The 20,672-nt window shown below is 45.1% G+C and overlaps 1 protein-coding gene across 1 annotated transcript in view; it reads right to left on the bottom strand.

Moving 5' to 3' along the window:
- The window catches only part of SPPL2B (signal peptide peptidase like 2B), a 177,022-nt gene that overhangs the window by 7,727 nt on the left and 148,623 nt on the right, over positions 1-20,672 (bottom strand). Inside the window, 3 exon segments of the mRNA XM_030217560.1 lie at positions 12,069-12,218; positions 12,220-12,266; positions 12,269-12,292. Coding sequence (XP_030073420.1) covers positions 12,111-12,218; positions 12,220-12,266; positions 12,269-12,292 — 179 coding nt within the window. The 3' untranslated portion in view covers positions 12,069-12,110.

Here is a 20,672-nt window from a genome sequence, read left to right as displayed (position 1 = left end):
GGAAAGAAGAACTAGACCAAAAATCAGAGGACTCACTATCCCACACAACCAGAACTGAGCTGCACAGGCATTCACCTACTATCTGCTGGAGACTGCCACTGGCTAGATTAGGTCTGCACAGGAGCCTTTTATGTGAAATCACAGAACCAGTAATTCTCAATCTCCATCTGCTGGCAGGAAAGTGAATACCCACTTGTCTGGACTGGTCTGGAAGGATGATGCAGAAATATAAATTTTGTTCATTTTTCCTGCATCTTCTTCTGACACCACCAGTCTGACTATATGTCTCAAAGCTGTTAAACTTGTTGCATAAGAATGATCAAGTTAGACTTATCCGCTAATTTTCTTTCCTTGAGTCCCGCCAGACCAGTTCAGATGATTGAGTTATGCCCGCCTACTAGCAGGTGGAGACTGAGAACTGTCCAGTCATGATATGTAAAACCCTGTGCAGCCCTCTGACCCTCAGTATGAAAATCTCTCAAAGCAGATTACTCAAAACACTGGAACTCCAAAAAACTAGACTATCCACTACTCCAGACAACTAAAAAGAAAAAGTGCAAGCGGACAAGCAGTGAAACACCAGCCTAATAGTTTACTCAATCTGGCATCTGACACAGTTTTTTTTTCTTTCCATAAAGGTGGCTTATAATCTTACCATGTTATTGCTCTTCACCAAGCACCACAGCAAAATACACACACAAACAGATGGACAAGACCTAGACTGGTCTGGAGGACTCAAAGAAAATTAGCAGGTAAATCTAATTTAACCTTCCTTATCGTTCCCTCAAACCAGTCCAGATGCTTAAGATGTACCAAAGCAGTGCCTAAGTAGGGTGGAACATCTATTATCCCAGACCCCTCCTTCCGTTATTTAGGTGTCATTCTACATTCTCATCTTACATTTACACCCCAGATATCTAATCTATGTAAAACTGTTTTTTTAAATCCTTAGGCAGCTGCATTCAGTTAGGAAGTACTTTGATCACAACACATTTTTTTTTTTTGTTACATTTGTACCCCGCGCTTTCCCACTCATGGCAGGCTCAATGCAGCTTACATGGGGCAATGGAGGGTTAAGTGACTTGCCCAGAGTCACAAGGTGCTGCCTGTGCCTGAAGTGGGAATCGAACTCAGTTCCTCAGGACCAGAGTCCACCACCCTAACCACTAGGCCACTCCTCCACTCCATTTCACTCACTCATCTTGTCCTTACTATTTTCTAGAATAGATTATTGCAATATTATTTACTTTGGATTTCCATGTTACGTACTCAAGAAACTCCAGACACTTCAGAACACTATCAGGCTACTTTGCCATGCTAGAAGATGGGATCATGCTTTATTCCAGAAATACCACTGGCTTCCCATTGGCCAAAACATTATTCACAAGCTACTAATCCTTACCTTCAAAGAGTTCCGAACAGGTCTGCCATAATACTTATTTAATCTTACTATCCTTTTTCTCCCATGCGTTTAATTAGGTCCCTAAATGACTTTCGTTTGGTCCTTCCCAATCCATAACAAGTCATTCTTGAAACTACCGGGTATTGTTTATTTTATTTTGCTGCTCCTTTCTACTGAACTCCCTTCCACATGATGTTAGAGCTGAATCCTCATTTAAGAAATTTAAACCAGACATAAAAACTTGGCTGTTTCACCAGGCCTTTAATACTCCATAGGATATTTGGCACTGTAGGTTCAGTTTTCTTCTTGTATTTTCCTGAATTGTTCCTTGTCCCGTCTCTCCCTTGCTAATTTAGTTTCTTGCTCACTTTCCCTGAAACCCTCTTTGCTGTACTAGCCTACTTTGATTTAATGAACGTGATACTTTCCTATCAACTTATTGTAGTTCCTTTCCTCACTTCTTACTATCGTTTTTAAATTATACACTGCCTAGATCTATCTGTTAGTTAAAGCAGTATACTAAGTTTGCCAAAACAAATAAATAAACAAATAAATCCCTGCTGTCAACACTATGGCCCCCAGTGCAGCATCATTTTGTGCAAGGACATCCAGTCTGTAATGACAGGCAAAGGAGTACAATGAAGCCCAAGTCTGCCTTGCAAGTCTCCACAGGCAGGATAATAGTATGTTTCACCCAGTAAGTCACCTGTCCGCCTTGTTAAATGAGCTCTTAACTATTCCAGGACAGGAGGGCCATGCAGTATATATGCAGAAATTAGAGCTTTTTTTGTTCCTTCTGGCTATTTGTAGCATTAGAAGAAGCTTTTCTCATTTGTGCCCCCCCAAAGAGGGCAAACAGCTTATCAGATTTCCTGAACTCATCCGTGCTCTTAAGATAAATATGCAAGTTTTGACCAACATCCAATCTGTGGAGGTTGATAGAATCTAGATCTGTTTCTGTTTTTCTAAACACCAGTAATGAAATAGTGTGATTGAGATGAAAAGGAGAGACAATCTTAGGAAGAAAGGACGGCATCAGCCTCAGACCACTTTCTTTTCTGAGATAATCAAGAAGGGTTCCTGGTGACTCTTTGTATTCTGCAAGTTGAGCAAAATTACCAAAAACATCAATTTAAGAGTTACAGGGGCACAAAGGACTACATTACCACAAATATGAGAACCAAATTCAGATCCCACAGAGGCAGAAAGGAGAGACTAGCAGGATTTTTCAACTTCACTCCCTTCAAAAATCAAACTGGATGAGAACCCAAGGGCTTGTCCTCAATAAGACCTCTGAAACAAGACAGTGGCGCTGTTTGCATCAAGAGAGAGGAATGAAACACCAGGGGATCTCCAACCCTGAGCCTCATCAGATCACTGTACCACAGTCTCCAAGGCTAATCAAGAACCACCAGCACTATCAAATTTGGATGCTTCTCTATTCTTTGTGAGGTGGCATCACCCCCTGCCCTTCCCCCAAAATTACCCTTTTCTTTTCTTGTTTTTCAAAAGGCGGCGGCAACTCCTATAGGCTGCCCTGCTGCTGGTCCTGGCCCCTCCCCAACTCCCTTCTCCAAAATTACTTTTTCTATTAATTTCTTGTTTTTTCAAAAGATGGCAGTGGCAGTGACTCCTATAGGCTGCCCTGCCTCCAGTCCAGCTCCTTCTCTCTACTGCAGGCGACCCACCTCTCTAACAATTTCCTGTTTCCTTGAAGGCAGGTTCCAGCAGTAGAGAGGGGAAGGGCAGGGGGGGACAGCAGCAGAGAAGCCGGGGCAGCAGCTAATTTTCTGCCTCAGGTGGCAGATTGTCTTGGGCTACCTCTGATCCTTGGTCTACTCTTTCACCTACTTATCAGCTTTCCACTTCCTACACTTTTCTCCCTTCCCTGTTTATTCATCTCCTTGCCACTTTCAGTCCATTTCTTATGTCTTACCCCCTTATTCATGTTCCCATTCCCCCTTTTACAACCCTATTTTCACCCTCTCACACATATGTCACCTTCTTTTATCCCTCAAACACTTTTTGTGGCTTTCTTTTTTCCCTTTCCCCAGCAGCCACTGTCCCCATACCATTTTTGTCACCTTCAGCTACACCAGTATGTGTCATATGGGCTTGTGGAGAAGCTAATTCAGGGCACTCAAGGTTCTCTGCTGCGCATATAGAGCCAACACAAACCAGCCTGGATGCTCCTCCCCTCCCCAGGAGGGACGGTGGCCATGCAGGCAGAGAGGGAGGGGAGCAAAGCTTTGTCCTACCAGACCACTCTGGGCTGCACAGGGATTAAACCTATCATCCATTGCAGACTGAGAAATACTGATGATCAGAGGGCTACACAGGGTTTTATATATGTCATAATATTATAATTAGTTCTCAGTCTCCATCTGCTAGTAGGAGGGCATAGCCCAAATATCTGGACTGGCCTTCAGATTCTATTATCAAGGGACTTTCATTACACTTCAAGGAAACTGTATGTGTTCTTGGTGTAATATGACTTGAACTTATCTTTCAAGCATCAGACCAATAATGTTAAGGCATCTTTTTCACCTTACACCTTCTGGAATGATCTGATCTCTTCTCCTGATTTTAGTAATTTCAAGAATCAGTTACTGTAATACTTTATGTAACAGACTTCCCCAATATTCAATTAAATATCTTCAAATAATTCAATCCCATGACTGTTAAGTTGTTACCCACAGATATGATTGTGTCTCTCCCCTTTTAAAGGCAGAGCACTAGTTGCCAGTTTCAGCCTGCATTAAGTATAAGGTACTTCTTTTGGTACACAAATGGCTGCACACACTTTCACCCTGCTATTTTGCTAACTACTTGATCCCTTAAACTCTTAATCTTTCTATTCACTCTTCTCAGTCTGCTTTAAATCACTTTTCCATTCCTATCTCAAATACACTTGATACAACTAAGGAGTAAGCATTCAGTTATTTGGGCCTAATTTTATGGCACTCATTGCACTTACATCTCCGAGTTGAGCCCTTTCTGGCAGTTTGGCTTTTCTATCTCACTTTTAGTTGTTTCTTTATTTATTCTTCAGCCTATAAGATTTTGTTTAATTTCCCCTTTTCCATTTATTTCCCTCCCCCCTTCCCCTACCAATTTCCCTTTTTACCCCTTTTCCCCTCTTTTCCTATTTTTCCTTAAATTGCTTTTATTGTAAACCTCCTTGATGTGCTGTGCACAAAGCGAAAGCTACATACCTGTAGAGGGTATTCTCCGAGGACAGCAGGCTGATTGTTCTCACGAATGGGTGAGGTCCAAAGCAGCCCCCTCTGATCGGAGATCTTCACTAGCAACAGCGTTTGCTAGCCCTCGCGTGCGCATGTGCGGCCATCTTCCTGCCCAAACGCGAGCGTGCTCGTCAGTCCAGTAAATAGCAAAGACAAGGACAAGGGAAAACACAACTCCAAAGGGGAGGCGGGCGGGTAGGTGAGAACAATCAGCCTGCAGTCCTCGGAGAATACCCTCTACAGGTATGTAGCTTTCGCTTTCTCCGAGGACAAGCAGGCTGCTTGTTCTCACAAATGGGGTATCCCTAGCCCCCAGGCTCACTCAAAACAACAAACATTGGTCAATTGGGCCTCACAAAAGCGAGGACATAACTGAGATTGACCTAAACTTATTCAACTAACTGAGAGTGCAGCCTGGAACAGAATAAAAATGGGCCTAGGGGGGTGGAGTTGGATCCTAAACCCCGAACAGATTCTGCAGCACCGACTGCCCGAACCGACTGTCGCGTCGGTTATCCTGCTGCAAGCAGTAATACGATGTGAATGTGTGGCCAGATGACCACGTCGCAGTCTTGCAAATCTCTTCAATAGTGGCTGACTTCGAGTGGGCCACTGACACTGCCATGGCTCTAACACAATGAGCCGTGACATGACCCTCAAGAGTCAGCCCAGCCTGGGCGTAAGCGAAGGAAATGCAATCTGCTAGCCAATTGGATATGGTGCATTTCCCGACAGCCACTCCCCTTCTGTTGGGATCAAAAGAAACAAACAATTGGGCGGACTGTCTGTGGGGCTGTGTCCGCTCCAGATAGAAGGCCAATGTGTGCAGCTGGCGTTCAGCAGGGCGGGTATGAGGACGGGGAAAGAATGTTGGCAAGACAATTGACTGGTTCAGATGGAACTCTGACAACACCTTCGGCAAGAACTTAGGGTGAGTACGGAGGACTACTCTGTTATGATGCAATTTGGTATAAGAAGCATGAGCTACCAAGGCTTGAAGTTCACTGACTCTGCGAGCTGAAGTAACTGCCACCAAGAAAATGACCTTCAAGGTCAAGTACTTCAGATGGCATGAATTCAGTGGCTCGAAAGGAGGTTTCATCAGCTGGGTGAGAACGACATTGAGATCCCATGACACTGTAGGACGTTTGATGGGGGGCTTTGACAAAAGCAAACCTCTCATGAAGCGAACAACTAAAGGCTGTCCCGAAATCGGTTTACCTTCCACACGGTAATGGTATGCACTAATCGCACTAAGATGAACCCTTACAGAGTTGGTCTTAAGACCAGACTCAGACAAGTGCAGAAGGACTTGTCTGTGTAGGACAAGAGCGAGGATCAAGGGCCTTGCTGTCACACCAGACGGCAAACCTCCTCCATAAAAAGAAGTAACTCTTTTTAGTGGAATCTTTCCTGGAAGCAAGACCCGGTAGACACCCTCGGAGAGACCCAAGGAGGCAAAATCTACGCTCTCAACATCCAGGCCATGAGAGCCAGAGACCGGAGATTGGGATGCAGAAGCGCCCCCTCATTCTGTGTAATGAGGATCTGAAAACACTCCAATCTCCACGGTTCTTCGGAGGACAACTCCAGAAGAAGAGGGAACCAGATCTGACGCGGCCAGAAAGGAGCGATCAGAATCATCGTGCCTCGGTCTTGCCTGAGTTTCAGCAAAGTCTTCCCCACCAAGGTATGGGAGGATAAGCATACAGGAGGCCTTCCCCTCAATCCAGGAGAAAGGCATCCGATGCTAGTCTGCCGTGGGCCTGAAGTCTGAAACAGAACTGAGGGACCTTGTGGTTGGCTCGGGTAGCAAAGAAATCCACCAAGGGGGTGCCCTACGCATGGAAGATCTCGTGTATCACTTTGGAATTGAGCGACCACTCGTGAGGTTGCATGATCCTGCTCAATCTGTCGGCCAGACTGTTGTTTACGCCTGCCAGATATGTGGCCTGAAAACACATGCCATATCGGCGAGCCCAAAGCCACATTCTGACGGCCTCCTGACACAGAGGGCGAGATCCGGTGCCCCCCCTGCTTGTTGATGTAATACATGGCAACCTGGTTGTCTGTCTGAATTTGAATAATTAGGTGGGACAGCCGATCATTGAAAGCCCTTAGAGCGTTCCAGACCGCTCGTAACTCCAGGAGATTGATCTGTAGACCTTGTTCCTGGAGGGACCAACTCCCTTGGGTGTGAAGCCCATCGACATGAGCTCCCCATCCCAGGAGAGACGCATCCGTCGTCAGCACTTTTTGCGGCTGAGGAATTTGTGACGTCCCAGAGTCAAATTGGACCGAATTGTCCACCACTGCAGGGATTGAAGAAAACTGGTGGACAGCTGGACTATGTCCTCTAGGTCCCCAGCAGCTTGGTACCACTGAGAAGCTAGGGTCCACTGAGCTGATCTCATGTGAAGGCGGGCCATGGGAGTCACATGCACTGTGGAGGCCATGTGGCCGAGCAATCTCAACATCTGCCGAGCTGTGATCTGCTGAGACGTTTGCACCCAGAAAATGAGGGACAGAAGATTGTCGGCCCTCGCTCCCGGAAGGTAGGCACGAGCTGTCTGAAAATCCAGCTCCTATGAATTCGAGTTTTTGAACTGGAAGAAGGTGGGACTTTGGATAATTTATCACAAACCCTAGTAGCTCCAGGAGTCGAATAGTCATCTGCATGGACTGTAGAGCTCCTGCCTCGGAGGTGTTCTTCACCAGCCAATCGTCGAGGTAAGTGAACACGTGCACGCCCAGTCTGCGTAGAGACGCTGCTACGACAGCCAGGCATTTTGTCAACACCCTGGGCGCGGAGGTGAGACCAAAGGGTAGCACACAGTACTGAAAGTGCCGTGTTCCCAGACAGAATCGAAGATACTGTCTGTGAGCTGGCAGTATCGGGATATGAGTGTAAGCATCCTTTAAGTCCAGAGAGCATAGCCAATCGTTTTCCTGAATCATGGGGAGAAGGGTGCCCAGGGAAAGCATCCTGAACTTTTCTCGGCCAGATATTTATTCAGGGCCCTTAGGTCTAGAATGGGACGCATCTCCCCTGTTTTCTTTTCCACAAGGAAGTACCTGGAATAGAATCCCAGCCCTTCTTGCCCCGGTGGCACGGGCTCGACCGCATTGGCGCTGAGAAGGGCGGAGAGTTCCTCTGCAAGTACCTGCTTGTGCTGGAAGCTGAAGGACTGAGCTCCCAGTGGGCAATTTGGAGGCATTGTGACCAAATTGAGGGAGTATCCTAGCCGGACTATTTGAAGAACCCACTGGTCGGAGGTTATGAGAGGCCACCTTTGGTGAAAAAATGTTAACCTTCCCCCAACCGGTAGATCATCCGGCACGGACACGTTGATTGCGGCTATGCTCTGCTGGAGCCAGTCAAAAGCCCGTCCCTTGCTTTTGCTGGGAAGCTGCAGGGGCCTGTGGAGATGCACGCTGTTGACAAGAACGAGCGCGCTGGGGTTTGGCCTGGGCAACCGGCTGGCGAGAGGGAGGATTGTACCTACGCTTATTAGAAGAGTAGGTAACAGTCCGCCTTCCCCCATAAAAACGTCTACCAGTTGAGGTAGATGCTGAAGGCGTCCGGCGGGAGAATTTGTCGAAAGCGGTGTCCCGCTGGTGGAGCTGTTCTACCACCTGCTCGACCTTTTCTCCAAAAATATTATCCCCCTGGCAAGGAGAATCCGCTATCTGCTGCTGGAGCCTATTCTCCAGGTCTGAGGTGCGCAGCCATGAGAGTCTGCACATCACCACACCTTGAGCAGCGGCCCTGGTCGCGACATCAAAAGTATTGTAAACACCCCTGGCCAGGAATTTACGACACACTTTCAGCTGCCTGACCACCTGCTGAAAAGGCTTGGCTTGCTCAGAGGGGAGCTTGACCACCAAGTCCGCCAACTGCCGCACATTGTTCCGCATATGAATGCTCGTGTAGAGCTGGTAGGACTGAATTTTGGAAATGAGCATTGAAGAATGGTAGGCCTTCCTCCCAAAAGAATCCAAGGTTCTAGTCTTTGCCCGGGGGCGCCGAAGCATACTCTCTAGAACTCTTGACCTTCTTAAGGGCCAGATCCACCACACCAGAGTCATGAGGCAACTGAGTCCGCATCAACTCCGGGTCCCCATGGATCCAATACTGGGATTCGATCTTCTTGGGAATGTGGGGATTAGTTAGCGGCTTTGCCCAGTTCGCCAGCAACGTCTTCTTAAGGATATGATGCATGGGTACTGTGGACGATTCCTTAGGTGGCGAAGGATAGTCCAAAAGCTCAAACATTTCAGCCCTTGGCTCATCCTCTGTAACCACAGGGAAGGGAATGGCTGTAGACATTTCCCAGACAAAGGCTGTGAAAGATAGACTCTCGGGAGGAGAAAGCTGTCTTTCAGGGGAGGGAGTGGGATCAGACTCCTCATCTGAGAATATCTGATGTCTTCCTCTGCCTCCCACGACGGCCTCACCATCAGTGTCGGACACCAGTTCATGAACTTCTGTCCGAAGCTGTGCCCGCCTCGACTCCGTAGGAAGATGACCACGGTGGGAGCGTCGAGAGAAAGACTCCCGTACCGGCGGCGATGGAGCTCCCTCCATCGATGTCGTCAAGGAGTCCGCATGGGAGGCAGCTGATGCCGGTACCGCAGCAAGGTACCAGTACGGGAGACCTCACCACAGAAGAGGGCCCAGCCGTCGCCTCAGTCGTCGGTACTGGCGGCACAAGCACCCCCCCGGCACCAGAGAAGGGCACAACAGCTCTTCCAGGATCCCTGGAAGGATGGCCCTGAGGCTCTCGTTCAGAGCAGCTGTCGAGAGAGGCAAGGAGTCCGGTACCGGCGACGAGCTGCGAATCTGTCCAGGACGCAGAGGCGGTACCGGGCTGTCCACAGGGGAGCACATCGACACCTCCTGAATGGAGGGTGAGCGGTCCTCCCCGATGTCGACGCTTGGGTGCCGGTGCCACCGGCGACCCAGAGCTCTCGGTACCACGTCTGGAAGGCGACCGATGACGATGCTTCTTTGCCTTCGCACGAAGCACGTCACTGGTACCTCCCGGTACCAAAGAGGAGGACGTCGAATCCAAATGTCTCCTGTGGGCCGGGTCCGAAAGAGGTCGATCCCGGGGGGGGCTGTACTGCAGGAGCCCTCGAGGCAGGCGGAGACCTACTCAGGGCTCACCGCCACCAGCAGGGGAATGGATAGCCCTCACCTGCACTCCAGAAGACGAAGCACCCTCCGACGACATTGATACCACGATGGGGTTAAATGGGCAGTATTCACAATGGAGAAGGGTAGTTAGTTGGGGTTCCTCAGGGGTCTGTGCTAGGACCGCTGCTTTTTAATATATTTATAAATGATTTAGAGATGGGAGTAACTAGCGAGGTAATTAAATTTGCTGATGACACAAAGTTATTCAAAGTCGTTAACTCGCGACAGGATTGTGAAAAATTACAAGAGGACCTTACGAGACTGGGAGGCTAAATGGCAGATGACGTTTAATGTGAGCAAGTGCAGGGTGATGCATGTGGGAAAAAGAACCCGAATTATAGCTACGTCATGCAAGGTTCCACATTAGGAGTTACGGACCAAGAAAGGGATCTGGGTGTCATCGTTGATAACACACTGAAACCTTCTGCTCAGTGTGCTGCTGCGGCTAGGAAAGCGAATAGAATGTTGGGTATTATTAGGAAAGGTATGGAAAACAGGTGTGAGGATGTTATAATGCCGTTGTATCGCTCCATGGTGCGACCGCACCTTGAGTATTGTGTTCAATTCTGGTCGCCGCATCTCAAGAAAGATATAGTAGAATTGGAAAAGGTGCAGCGAAGGGCGACTAAAATGATAGCGGGGATGGGACGACTTCCCTATAAAGAAAGACTAAGGAGGCTAGGGTTATTCAGCTTAGAGAAGAGACGGCTGAGGGGAGACATGATAGAGGTATATAAAATAATGAGTGGAGTGGAACAGGTGGATGTGAAGTGTCTGTTCATGCTTTCCAAAAATACTAGGACTAGGGGGCATGCGATTAAACTACAGTGTAGTAAATTTAAAACAAATCTGAGAAAATTTTTCTTCACCCAACGTGTAATTAAACTCTGGAATTCATTGCCGGAAAATGTGGTGAAGGCGGTTAGCTTAGCAGAGTTTAAAAAGGGGTTGGATGGTTTTCCTAAAGGACAAGTCCATAAACCACTACTAAATGGACTTGGAAAAATCCAAAATCCCAGGAATAACATGTATAGAATGTTTGTACGTTTGGGAAGCTTGCCAGGTGCCCTTGGCCTGGATTGGCCGCTGTCGTGGACAAGATGCTGGACTCGATGGACCCTTGGTCTTTTCCCAGTATGGCATTACTTATGTACTTATGACCTTGGTATTGTAGACGCTGGATCACCGGCAGAAGAGCTGGGTACCGCAGACGTCGACACACCGGACGATGATCTCGGTACCGAAGACGTCGAAGCACCAGACGAGGCCCTGAACAAAAGGTTCCACTGACTGGGCCAATCTCGCCGCCTGAGTCCACTTCTTCAGAGAAGACAGAGAGTACAGGCCTGGGGACGATGCCCGGCCCCCCAGACACTGAAGGCACGAAACGTGCCTGTCAGTGAGGGAGATAGTCCGGCCTGCACTGGGTGCACTTTTTGAAGCCGCTGGCAGGCTTCGAGGGACATGGGCGGAAAACTCACGCCGGCGAAGTCAAAATTTGCGATGATGGCTAATGGCACCAAAAAAGTTAGAAAAAGGCCGCACCCGACAACGAAAGAAACTTACGGGAAAAAACTCGAAGTAAGGGAAGTTTTTTTTTTTTTTTAAACTAAGAGACACACGATGGAAAAGACAAAAACCGGACACTTCCGAATGGAAGAACGCGGCGAAAGACGCAAGGGCTCCGTCCTGAGCCGCGGAAAAAAGAGACTGATGAGCACGCTCGCGCTCGGGCGGGGAAGACGGCCGCGCATGCGCACTGTGCATGCGCACGTGAGGGCTAGCAAACGCTGTTGCTAGTGAAGATCTCCGATCGGAGGGGGCTGCCGTGGACGTCACCCATTCGTGAGAACAAGCAGCCTGCTTGTCCTCGGAGAATTGGTGATATATTAAGAACAGATAAATACATAAAATATACAAATTGATGATTTTGACTACACAGGTTTAGCTTTGGGGGTGAATTGTTCACTCAAAACACAAGAATTGCTTTCAGTAGTCTTAGCTTTGATATAGGATGCCAAAGAGCTGAAGGCAGCACCAGACCCCTATAAGAGGAGTGAAGTCAGCTCTGAGGCGTTTTTCGCTGGCTCAACTTGTTGGTAGGGGAACATAGCCCACTTGTCTGGACTGGTCTGGCATGGAAGATAAGGGGGAAAAAAAAGCATTTATAAATGCAAATGATCTTTCTTTAATCAGATTGTAATGCTAAAATTTTACTCAACTTTGACTGAGGATTTAAAAATTAAGTATTGCTCCAAGAGAGTCATATCAAACTGGTATTCACCACAAAACCGCTGCCCGTCCAGAATATGCCAAGTTCCTTGCGCCAGAGTGCCACAGCAAAACTGGTGATGAGGGTACAGGGAACCACGGTATAGCAGTGCAGGCTGGCCCTTCCGCATCAGTGCCAAGGCTACAAGGTCACCAATAGGCCAATCCCGTAAGCTGGTAACAGAAGAAAAGAAAGAAATAATTCTGTATAGATTCAATCACTGCTTACAAATTCTATAATATTCAACCTTCACCAGGAGACCAGAAAAAAAAAAAAACAGGTCAAGCTTAGTACGAGCCATGAGAAAAACCTGGGTTTATTTCCTGGCTCAAGTCTTCTGTTCCCGGACAGCCCAGGTATGCTGCACAAAAAACATTCACACTCCTAAAGGAAGTAGTCTCAGTCAACATACCTGGTGGCCACATTTAGGATCCTTAAGAGCAGTGTTGTTTTTCTAGCAAAAAAGGTCCCGGTACTCAAATGCTAGTCCACCCTTCAGGAATGGGGTATCACTGAGGGATCCTACCCATAATAGCCAGGCCACCTGCAACAGTCATAGAATCTATGACAAGACAGAATTGGGTGTAGAGCCTCAGCTCTTTCATTAAAACTTGGGTTCCATGGGTCAATTTTAGCAGACAATGGAAAAATGTGCCGGTACTCAGTACCCCTCAAAAAAGCCCTGCTTAAGAGCATTGGTCCAACTAAAATTGTCACTGCAATGATTGGACTAAACTGTAAGGGATATAAAAATATGTTGAAAAATTGCTGCTGGCTCTCACTGAGCTGGAAGCCCAAATGAGAACGAAGAAAATGTTGGATCAAAGGAAAAACTAAAAAAGAAAAACATACCATCATCTGAAACGATAATTTATTAAGCAACTGAAGAAACAGCTTGCTCCTGTGGTTAATAGCAATGTTCTTTATCATCAAAAAAGGGTAAATGAAGCATTTCCTGTACGGGGGGTGCATTCTTTAAGCAGGGCTCCTCAACCCAGTCCTCGGGACAAACCAAGTACCACTGGGTTTCAGAATATCCACAACAAATATGCATGAGATAGATTGCATTACCAAGAAGGAAGTGCACGCCAATCTATCTTATGCATATTCGTTGTGGATAATCCAAAAACCCGATGGGGACTTGGTATGCCCAGAAGACTGGGTGAGAAGGCCCGCTTTAAAGTACAGGGTGATAGGACTCTTAAGCAGGCAGAGAACAGACAAATATGCACACACCAACCCTAGAAGGAGAAGAAAGATAGATTAAAACTGAAATTATACATTCGTAGGTTCTGCTCTATGAATTTACACTGAACCATGCATGTATGATTGATGGAATAATAAATCCTGAATCACAAAAAATGAACAGAAATATTGTGGGGTCTGATAATCCTAAATGTCTTGAGGATACAGTCGTGAACAACTTTGCTTTCCCTGAGGACAAGCCAGACACACATAGTCCTCCATTCACAGAATCCCTAGCTAGTTCCCCTTTTTTTTAAATTAAGGCAAAGCAGCAAAGCAAAGTGCAACAGACATATACATGTGGTTTTGGTAACAGGCCTTTTTCTGCATTTGTGTTCTAAATAAAGGTAAACGTGAAATGATTTTAAAATATGGGCCCAAGAGGGACACAACTGTATTCTCAACCTCAAAAAGGTCAAATTGATCAAATCCACTGTCACACTCAGAAATCCCTCTGCAAACAGTAATGGAATGAGAATATGTAGACAGAAGTCCAATCACAGTCTTGCTGGTCTCCTCAATGGATGCTGTCGCTGACCTCATGTGGGCCATGAAATGCTACCATAAGTCTGCAATATGAGGGTAACGTTTTATGCTACTTACTTACATTTTTGCATGCCTGTTTTATAAAGTCAAGTATGCGCCTACTTGACTTTATAAAATACTAGCGTAGTTGCAAAAAAACACATGTTCATGTACAGTGGTGGAAATAAGTATTTGATCCCTTGCTGATTTTGTAAGTTTGCCCACTGGACAAAGACATGAGCAGCCCATAATTGAAGGGTAGGTTATTGGTAACAGTGAGAGATAGCACATCACAAATTAAATCCGGAAAATCACATGTGGAAAGTATATGAATTTATTTGCATTCTGCAGAGGGAAATAAGTATTTAATCCTCTGGCAAACAAGACCTAATACTTGGTGGCAAACCCTTGTTGGCAAGCACAGCGGTCAGACGTCTTCTGTAGTTGATGATGAGGTTTGCACACATGTCAGGAGGAATTTTGGTCCACTCCTCTTTGACAGATCATCTCTAAATCATTAAGAGTTTCTGGGCTGTCGCTTGGCAACTCGCAGCTTCAGCTCCCTCCATAAGTTTTCAATGGGATTAAGGTCTGGTGACTGGCTAGGCCACTCCATGACCCTAATGTGCTTCTTCCTGAGCCACTCCTTTGTTGCCTTGCTGTATGTTTTGGGTCATTGTCGTGCTGGAAGACCCAGCCACGACCCATTTTTAAGGCCCTGGCGGAGGGAAGGAGGTTGTCACTCAGAATTGTACGGTACATGGCCCCATCCATTCTCCCATTGATGCGGTGAAGTAGTCCTGTGCCCTTAGCAGAGAAACACCCCCAAAACATAACATTTCCACCTCCATGCTTGACAGTGGGGACGGTGTTCTTTGGGTCATAGGCAGCATTTCTCTTCCTCCAAACACGGCGAGTTGAGTTCATGCCAAAGAGCTCAATTTTTGTCTCATCTGACCACAGCACCCTTCTCCCAATCACTCTCGGCATCATCCAGGTGTTCACTGGCAAACTTCAGACGGGCCGTCACATGTGCCTTCCGGAGCAGGGGGACCTTGCGGGCACTGCAGGATTGCAATCCGTTATGTCGTATGTGTTACCAATGGTTTTCGTGGTGACAGTGGTCCCAGCTGCCTTGAGATCATTGACAAGTTCCCCCCTTGTAGTTGTAGGCTGATTTCTAACCTTCCTCATGATCAAGGATACCCCACAGGTGAGATTTTTGCGTGGAAGCCCCAGATCTTTGTCGATTGACAGTCATTTTGTACTTCTTCCATTTTCTTACTATGGCACCAACAGTTGTCTCCTTCTCGCCCAGCGTCTTACTGATGGTTTTGTAGCCCATTCCAGCCTTGTGCAGGTGTATGATCTTGTCCCTGACATCCTTAGACAGCTCCTTGCTCTTGGCCATTTGTAGAGGTAGAGTCTGACTGATTCACTGAGTCTGTGGACAGGTGTCTTTCATACAGGTGACCATTGCCGACAGCTGTCTGTCATGCAGGTAACGAGTTGATTTGGAGCATCTACCTGGTCTGTAGGGGCCAGAATCTCTTACTGGTTGGTGGGGGATCAAATACTTATTTCCCTCTGCAGAATGCAAATAAATTCATATACTTTCCACAATGTGATTTTCCGGATTTAATTTGTGATGTGCTATCTCTCACTGGTTACCAATAACCTACCCTTCAATTATGGGCTGCTCATGTCTTTGTCAGTGGGCAAACTTACAAAATCAGCAAGGGATCAAATACTTATTTCCACCACTGTAGATGCTAACACTTACAACAGCTCCAGGGCTGCTAATGTCAGCATGCATTTTCAATGTATGCACATAAATTAATAAACAATTATAATCTATTAGCATAAGTGTGGACTCCATCCTTTGCACACTCACAGTGAAGATATGCACATACTTTCACAACAGATGATATTTTAAGTGACCACATATGTGTGTAAATGACTAAAATACTATCATTTATGCACATACATTCTTAATGCCTAAAACTAGGTGGTTCCATGTAAAATGCTCCCCATGTACCTTGACACACCCTAAGGGGATCTCTAAGAGAAAGGAAAGTGAAACTGAGGCAACCTAGAAGTAAAGGGATGCTTTCTTGAAAACAAAACTTACACTGAGGGAAGCAACAGAGATGAAAATCACAGCCAGTGGACTGCACAGAGTCCTATAACGGATGCCCTCCATGGATCCAACAGCTACAAAGGTGGGTGACGTTACCACTTAACGGAGTTGAGCGATCTGTTGTCCCACAGCCCACAAACCTTTGGAAGAAGCTTCTAAGCAAATATACAGTTCCTTTCTTAAATGCTCTGTTCAGACTAGTGTCATTTATTTCCAAGCATGCTTCAACCCTGGAATGGGTTTGTGTCCACAGAGAAAGCGAAGTTGCTTACCTGTAACAGGATTTCTCCCTAGACAGCAGAGCAATATAGCTACCCTATAGGTGGTGGCATCTGATGAAGTCTGTGCGCCAGAGAATCTCCCATAGTTCAGAGAAGTCCTGATTAAAACTCTCTGAGCATGTCTTGGTCTCCCTCCTCCCCTCAGTCAGTATTAGAGCTAAGGTGTGACAAGTCCTTCTCCTTTTTCTTTTTGAGGGGATGGGGAGGGTGGCTGCATTGCCCTGTCGCCTATGGGGAGCTCTGTTACAGGGTAAGAAACTTTGCTTCTCTGTAGCAAAGCGGGGGAATGCAGACACATTCTAGGTGACTGCCAAGCTGAAGGCCACCAAATTATTACTGTCATAGTGGCCCAGAGATATGAAGATGGGTGGAGAATTAAATAAGTGGGTTGATCTGTCAGCAGGCAAACAGGTTAAGGAGAACTGCCTGTCCAAATGCAGCATCTTGAGTGAATGAAAGTATCCTACATTCTTACTGTCTAGAGTATAAGAATAGCTATACTGAGTCAGAACAATGGTCCAGTTAGCCCAATATCCTGCTTCCAACAGTAACCAATCCAGGTCACAAGTACCTGGCAGAAACCCAATTAGTATCAACATTCCATGCTACCAGTCCTGGAGCAAGCAGCTGCTTCCCCCATGTCCATCTCAATAACTTCCTCCAGGACCTTGTCCCAAACCTTTTTTAAACTATATAAACTAACCGCTGTTAAAACACCCTCTAACAGCGAATTCCAGAGCTTACTATTCTTTGCAGATGTCCATAATGGAGGCTGTTTAGGTTTGCTATGGAGGTAGCTCTTGCTTAGAGAACTGATACGAGTCTATGTGCTCAATGGGCGTCAATCTTGCAAATGTGTAACAAAAGGAAATGCAGTCACAGAAATCCAATTTGCTAAGGTTTATTTGGCCGCAGGTAAACGAGGATTATTCGTAAAGTGATGAACAGCTCCGTAAACTGTTTTGTGGAGGTAACAGAGCAGGGTTCGTCTATAGTCCAACATATGAAGAGCGGATTTAGCTGTGTTGAATGAAGCAGAGGGAAAATCATGGAAAGGCCTATGAACTGTTTGATATGAAATCCAAACTACACATGAGTAAGAATGTTGGCAGTACGAAGAAATAACTCTACTGGTGGAAGAACTGAGTGTAAAGAGAATAATGAACGAGAGCTTGTAATTCACTTACTCTTCTTGCTTTGGTGATAGACACAGGCTAAGTACTTCATAGCTGCTACTTTATAAGGGAAGCATGTATGACATTCAAGTCCCATGCTTAGAAGTGGCTCTCAAAAGTGGTTTTATATTTGTGAGGCTGCTCATGATACAAGACAATAGGAACATGTGGCAAGGGATCTTCCTTGAAAGAGGCAGTAGTAAGCCAATATGGCCACTAAATGGAGTCACACAGATGAGGTCTTAATCCTTACTCTAAAAAGGGTGACGCAAATAAAAGAGGCTTTTTGCCAGAGGGTGTGTGACAGAATACTGGTGCCAAGACTGAGCCCAGGCTAAAACCGATGCCACTTAGAGTGATATGATTTTCAAGTCAATGGCTTTCTAGTTGCCAAAAGTATTTGCTTTACTGGTTGTGAGATACACAGTGGATGTACTAGGTCCTGCTCAATCTCCAACTGTCAGTGAAACTCTTGAGAATGGAATGCAGGATTTCTCCATGCAACTGATCTAAGGACAGACTCAGGAGAAGGTAGAAAATGGAAGAAGGATCTGACTGAAAATAATAGGAAATAGAATAAGGAATGCAAGTCAAATTGCAAAGCGCTGATAAGGAATACAACACAAGACTTTGAAAAGAAGATTGCAGTGGAGGCAAAAACATATTGTAAAAACTTTTTCAGGTAAAATAATCAGATGGACCACTAGATGATCGCGGGGTAAAGCAGCACTCAAGGAAGACAAGCCACAGTGGAGAGATTAAATGAATTCTTTGCTTCGGTCTTCACCGAGGAAGATGTGGGAAAGATACCAGTAACCAAAGTGGATATTCTAACCGACCATAAAAAGAAGAAAAGGGAAAAGGCCTGAGAAGTCAGTGGTAATACAGCACTCTACTGACCGGTCCACAGACTGCTCTACTGATGATCGATTAGAGCTCAATTAAGCAGTATCCACTAGACCCCAATCTATCATTTGGCTATAAAAACCCCTTTTAAAAAAGCTTTTATTATTTTTAAATTTTACCAACAATTTCAGTAAACAATGTAAACTGTATATGAAGCAAGCAGCGCACTTATCTTTCCCATGGACCCATTTCACCAACTGGCTTCATCAGGGATGCAGTGCTACAAATCAAACCAACTCATAAACTTCCAAAAGTTAAACTTAATCACAGTTTAGTATCGGAATACAGCACTCTCCTCACCGACCTTTAACGACTTCTGCCATCTTGGTTCTCTGCTGACATCAGCACGTTATCCGCAGCGCTATATATCTACCAACCAATCAACAACGGCATGACATGCTGTTTCACACCAATGTTCTTACATTAAAATGTCAAAACACCAGGCTTGAAAGGCAAGCGGGAAGAGAAGAAAATAAAATAAAATAAATCAAAGAAAAATAGCCCATTCAATTGCAGAATTTAAACCAGCTGGCTCTAGTGATCCAAGCTCTATGGATCCAGAGTTGTTCACTCCACATCAGAGATTTCCCCCTGTCACCACCTCGTATTGGCAGTGGCGTTTGCTCAATCACCCAACACTGAAATTCATCAAACGTATACGTAAAATGCACACAATGCACTACCATCGGAATTGTCATCCGCTGGTTCAAAATACAGAAGCGATGCTCACTCAAACGTACACTCAATCTTCTAATGATTTTTCCTATGTATAATTTCCTACAAGGGCATTGAAAAGCGTAAACAATAAAATCCGATTGACAATCAGTTTTTTGTCTGAGTTGAAAATATTCCCCATTAAGAGGATTTTCAAACTCTCAACATTCTGTCATAACATTGCAAGCCTTACATGAACCACATTTATAACGCCCTAATTCAGACAATGATATTGATGTCTTCTTAAAAAATGGATATACTGGGCTCAAAATTTTTGGAAGCTTTAGACACTTTGGTATTAAAAGAAAATGATTTCTTGTTCAATGATGATCTGTATTTACAGGTCTCTGGGGTGGCAACGGATACAACATGTGGTAAAATTTAAAATAATAAAACTTTTTTGAAAGGGTTTTTATGGCCAATGATACATTGGGATTTAGTGGATACTGCTTTAATTGAGCTCTAATTGAGCGTCAGTAGAGCACTCTGCGGACTGGTCCGTAGGGTGCTGTATTACCAAGGACCTCTGAGGCCTTTCCCTTTCTTCTTTTTTATGGTCGATTTGGTATCAGAATATCCACTTGGGCTTTAAGGTATTGTTTGTTTCATATGTGGATTGAGAGTCAATTTTGTTAAAAGGACAGATACCAGTGCCAGAAATGGTATTCAATGATGAGTCGGAGACACTGAAACAAAGCTCTGTAAACCTGGAAGATGTAACTGGGCAATCTGACAAGCTAAAGAATGGCAAATCACCAGGACTGGATGGTATACATCCCATAGTACTAATAGAATTGAAAAATGAACTTGAAGAGCTATTGTTAGCAATATGTAATTTATCTTAAAAATCAAGCATGGAAATGGACAGAGATGCAGTATTGAGACTTTCCTTGAGACATCTGGATTCAATTTTTTTGGGCTCTAAAATTCGTGTCTATCCTGATTTATCACGAGAAACACAGAATAGGCGCAGAGCATTTTTGGCTTTGCGTCCAAGAACTGTGGCAATAGGTGCAACTTTTTTATTGAAATTTCTTTGTATATGTTGGATCTTGTTAGCCCAAACAATTGGAGCAATTTCTATTAAGGAAGAAAGAGGGTAGTCTAGTCTCAAAATGTAACACTGTAAGACAGATTAGAGTGAAGTACCTAGGAAAGGCGTTTCTAAATAGTCTGGTGATTTCTTTTTTAGTTTAATTTCGATTTTCCATCTTGGATCATTTACTAAAATAGTGGTCGATAGTTAAGTAACTTATGTAAAGATTATGCATTTTTCCCATTATTTAGTTTTTCAAATTGTGTATTATCATTCATAAATTTATGTTATGATTGTTAAAAGATTAATAAAGAATATACGGGAAAAAAAAGATTAGAGAGTGGCCAATGTAACACCGATTTTTAAAAGGGTTCTAGAAGTGATCCAGGAAATTACAGACCGGTGAGCCTGACATAAGTGCTGGGCAAATGGTAGAAACTATTATAAGAACAAAATTACAGAGCATATACATAAGCATGGATTAATGAACAAAGTCAACATGGATTTAGTCAAGGGAAATCTTGCCTCACC

Source organism: Microcaecilia unicolor, chromosome 11 (genome assembly GCF_901765095.1).
Source record: "Microcaecilia unicolor chromosome 11, aMicUni1.1, whole genome shotgun sequence".
In the NCBI taxonomy this organism is placed as follows: Eukaryota; Metazoa; Chordata; class Amphibia; order Gymnophiona; family Siphonopidae; genus Microcaecilia; species Microcaecilia unicolor.
The sequence above is the reverse complement of the archived record's forward strand: the minus strand, read 5'-3'. Positions and strand labels throughout refer to the sequence as shown.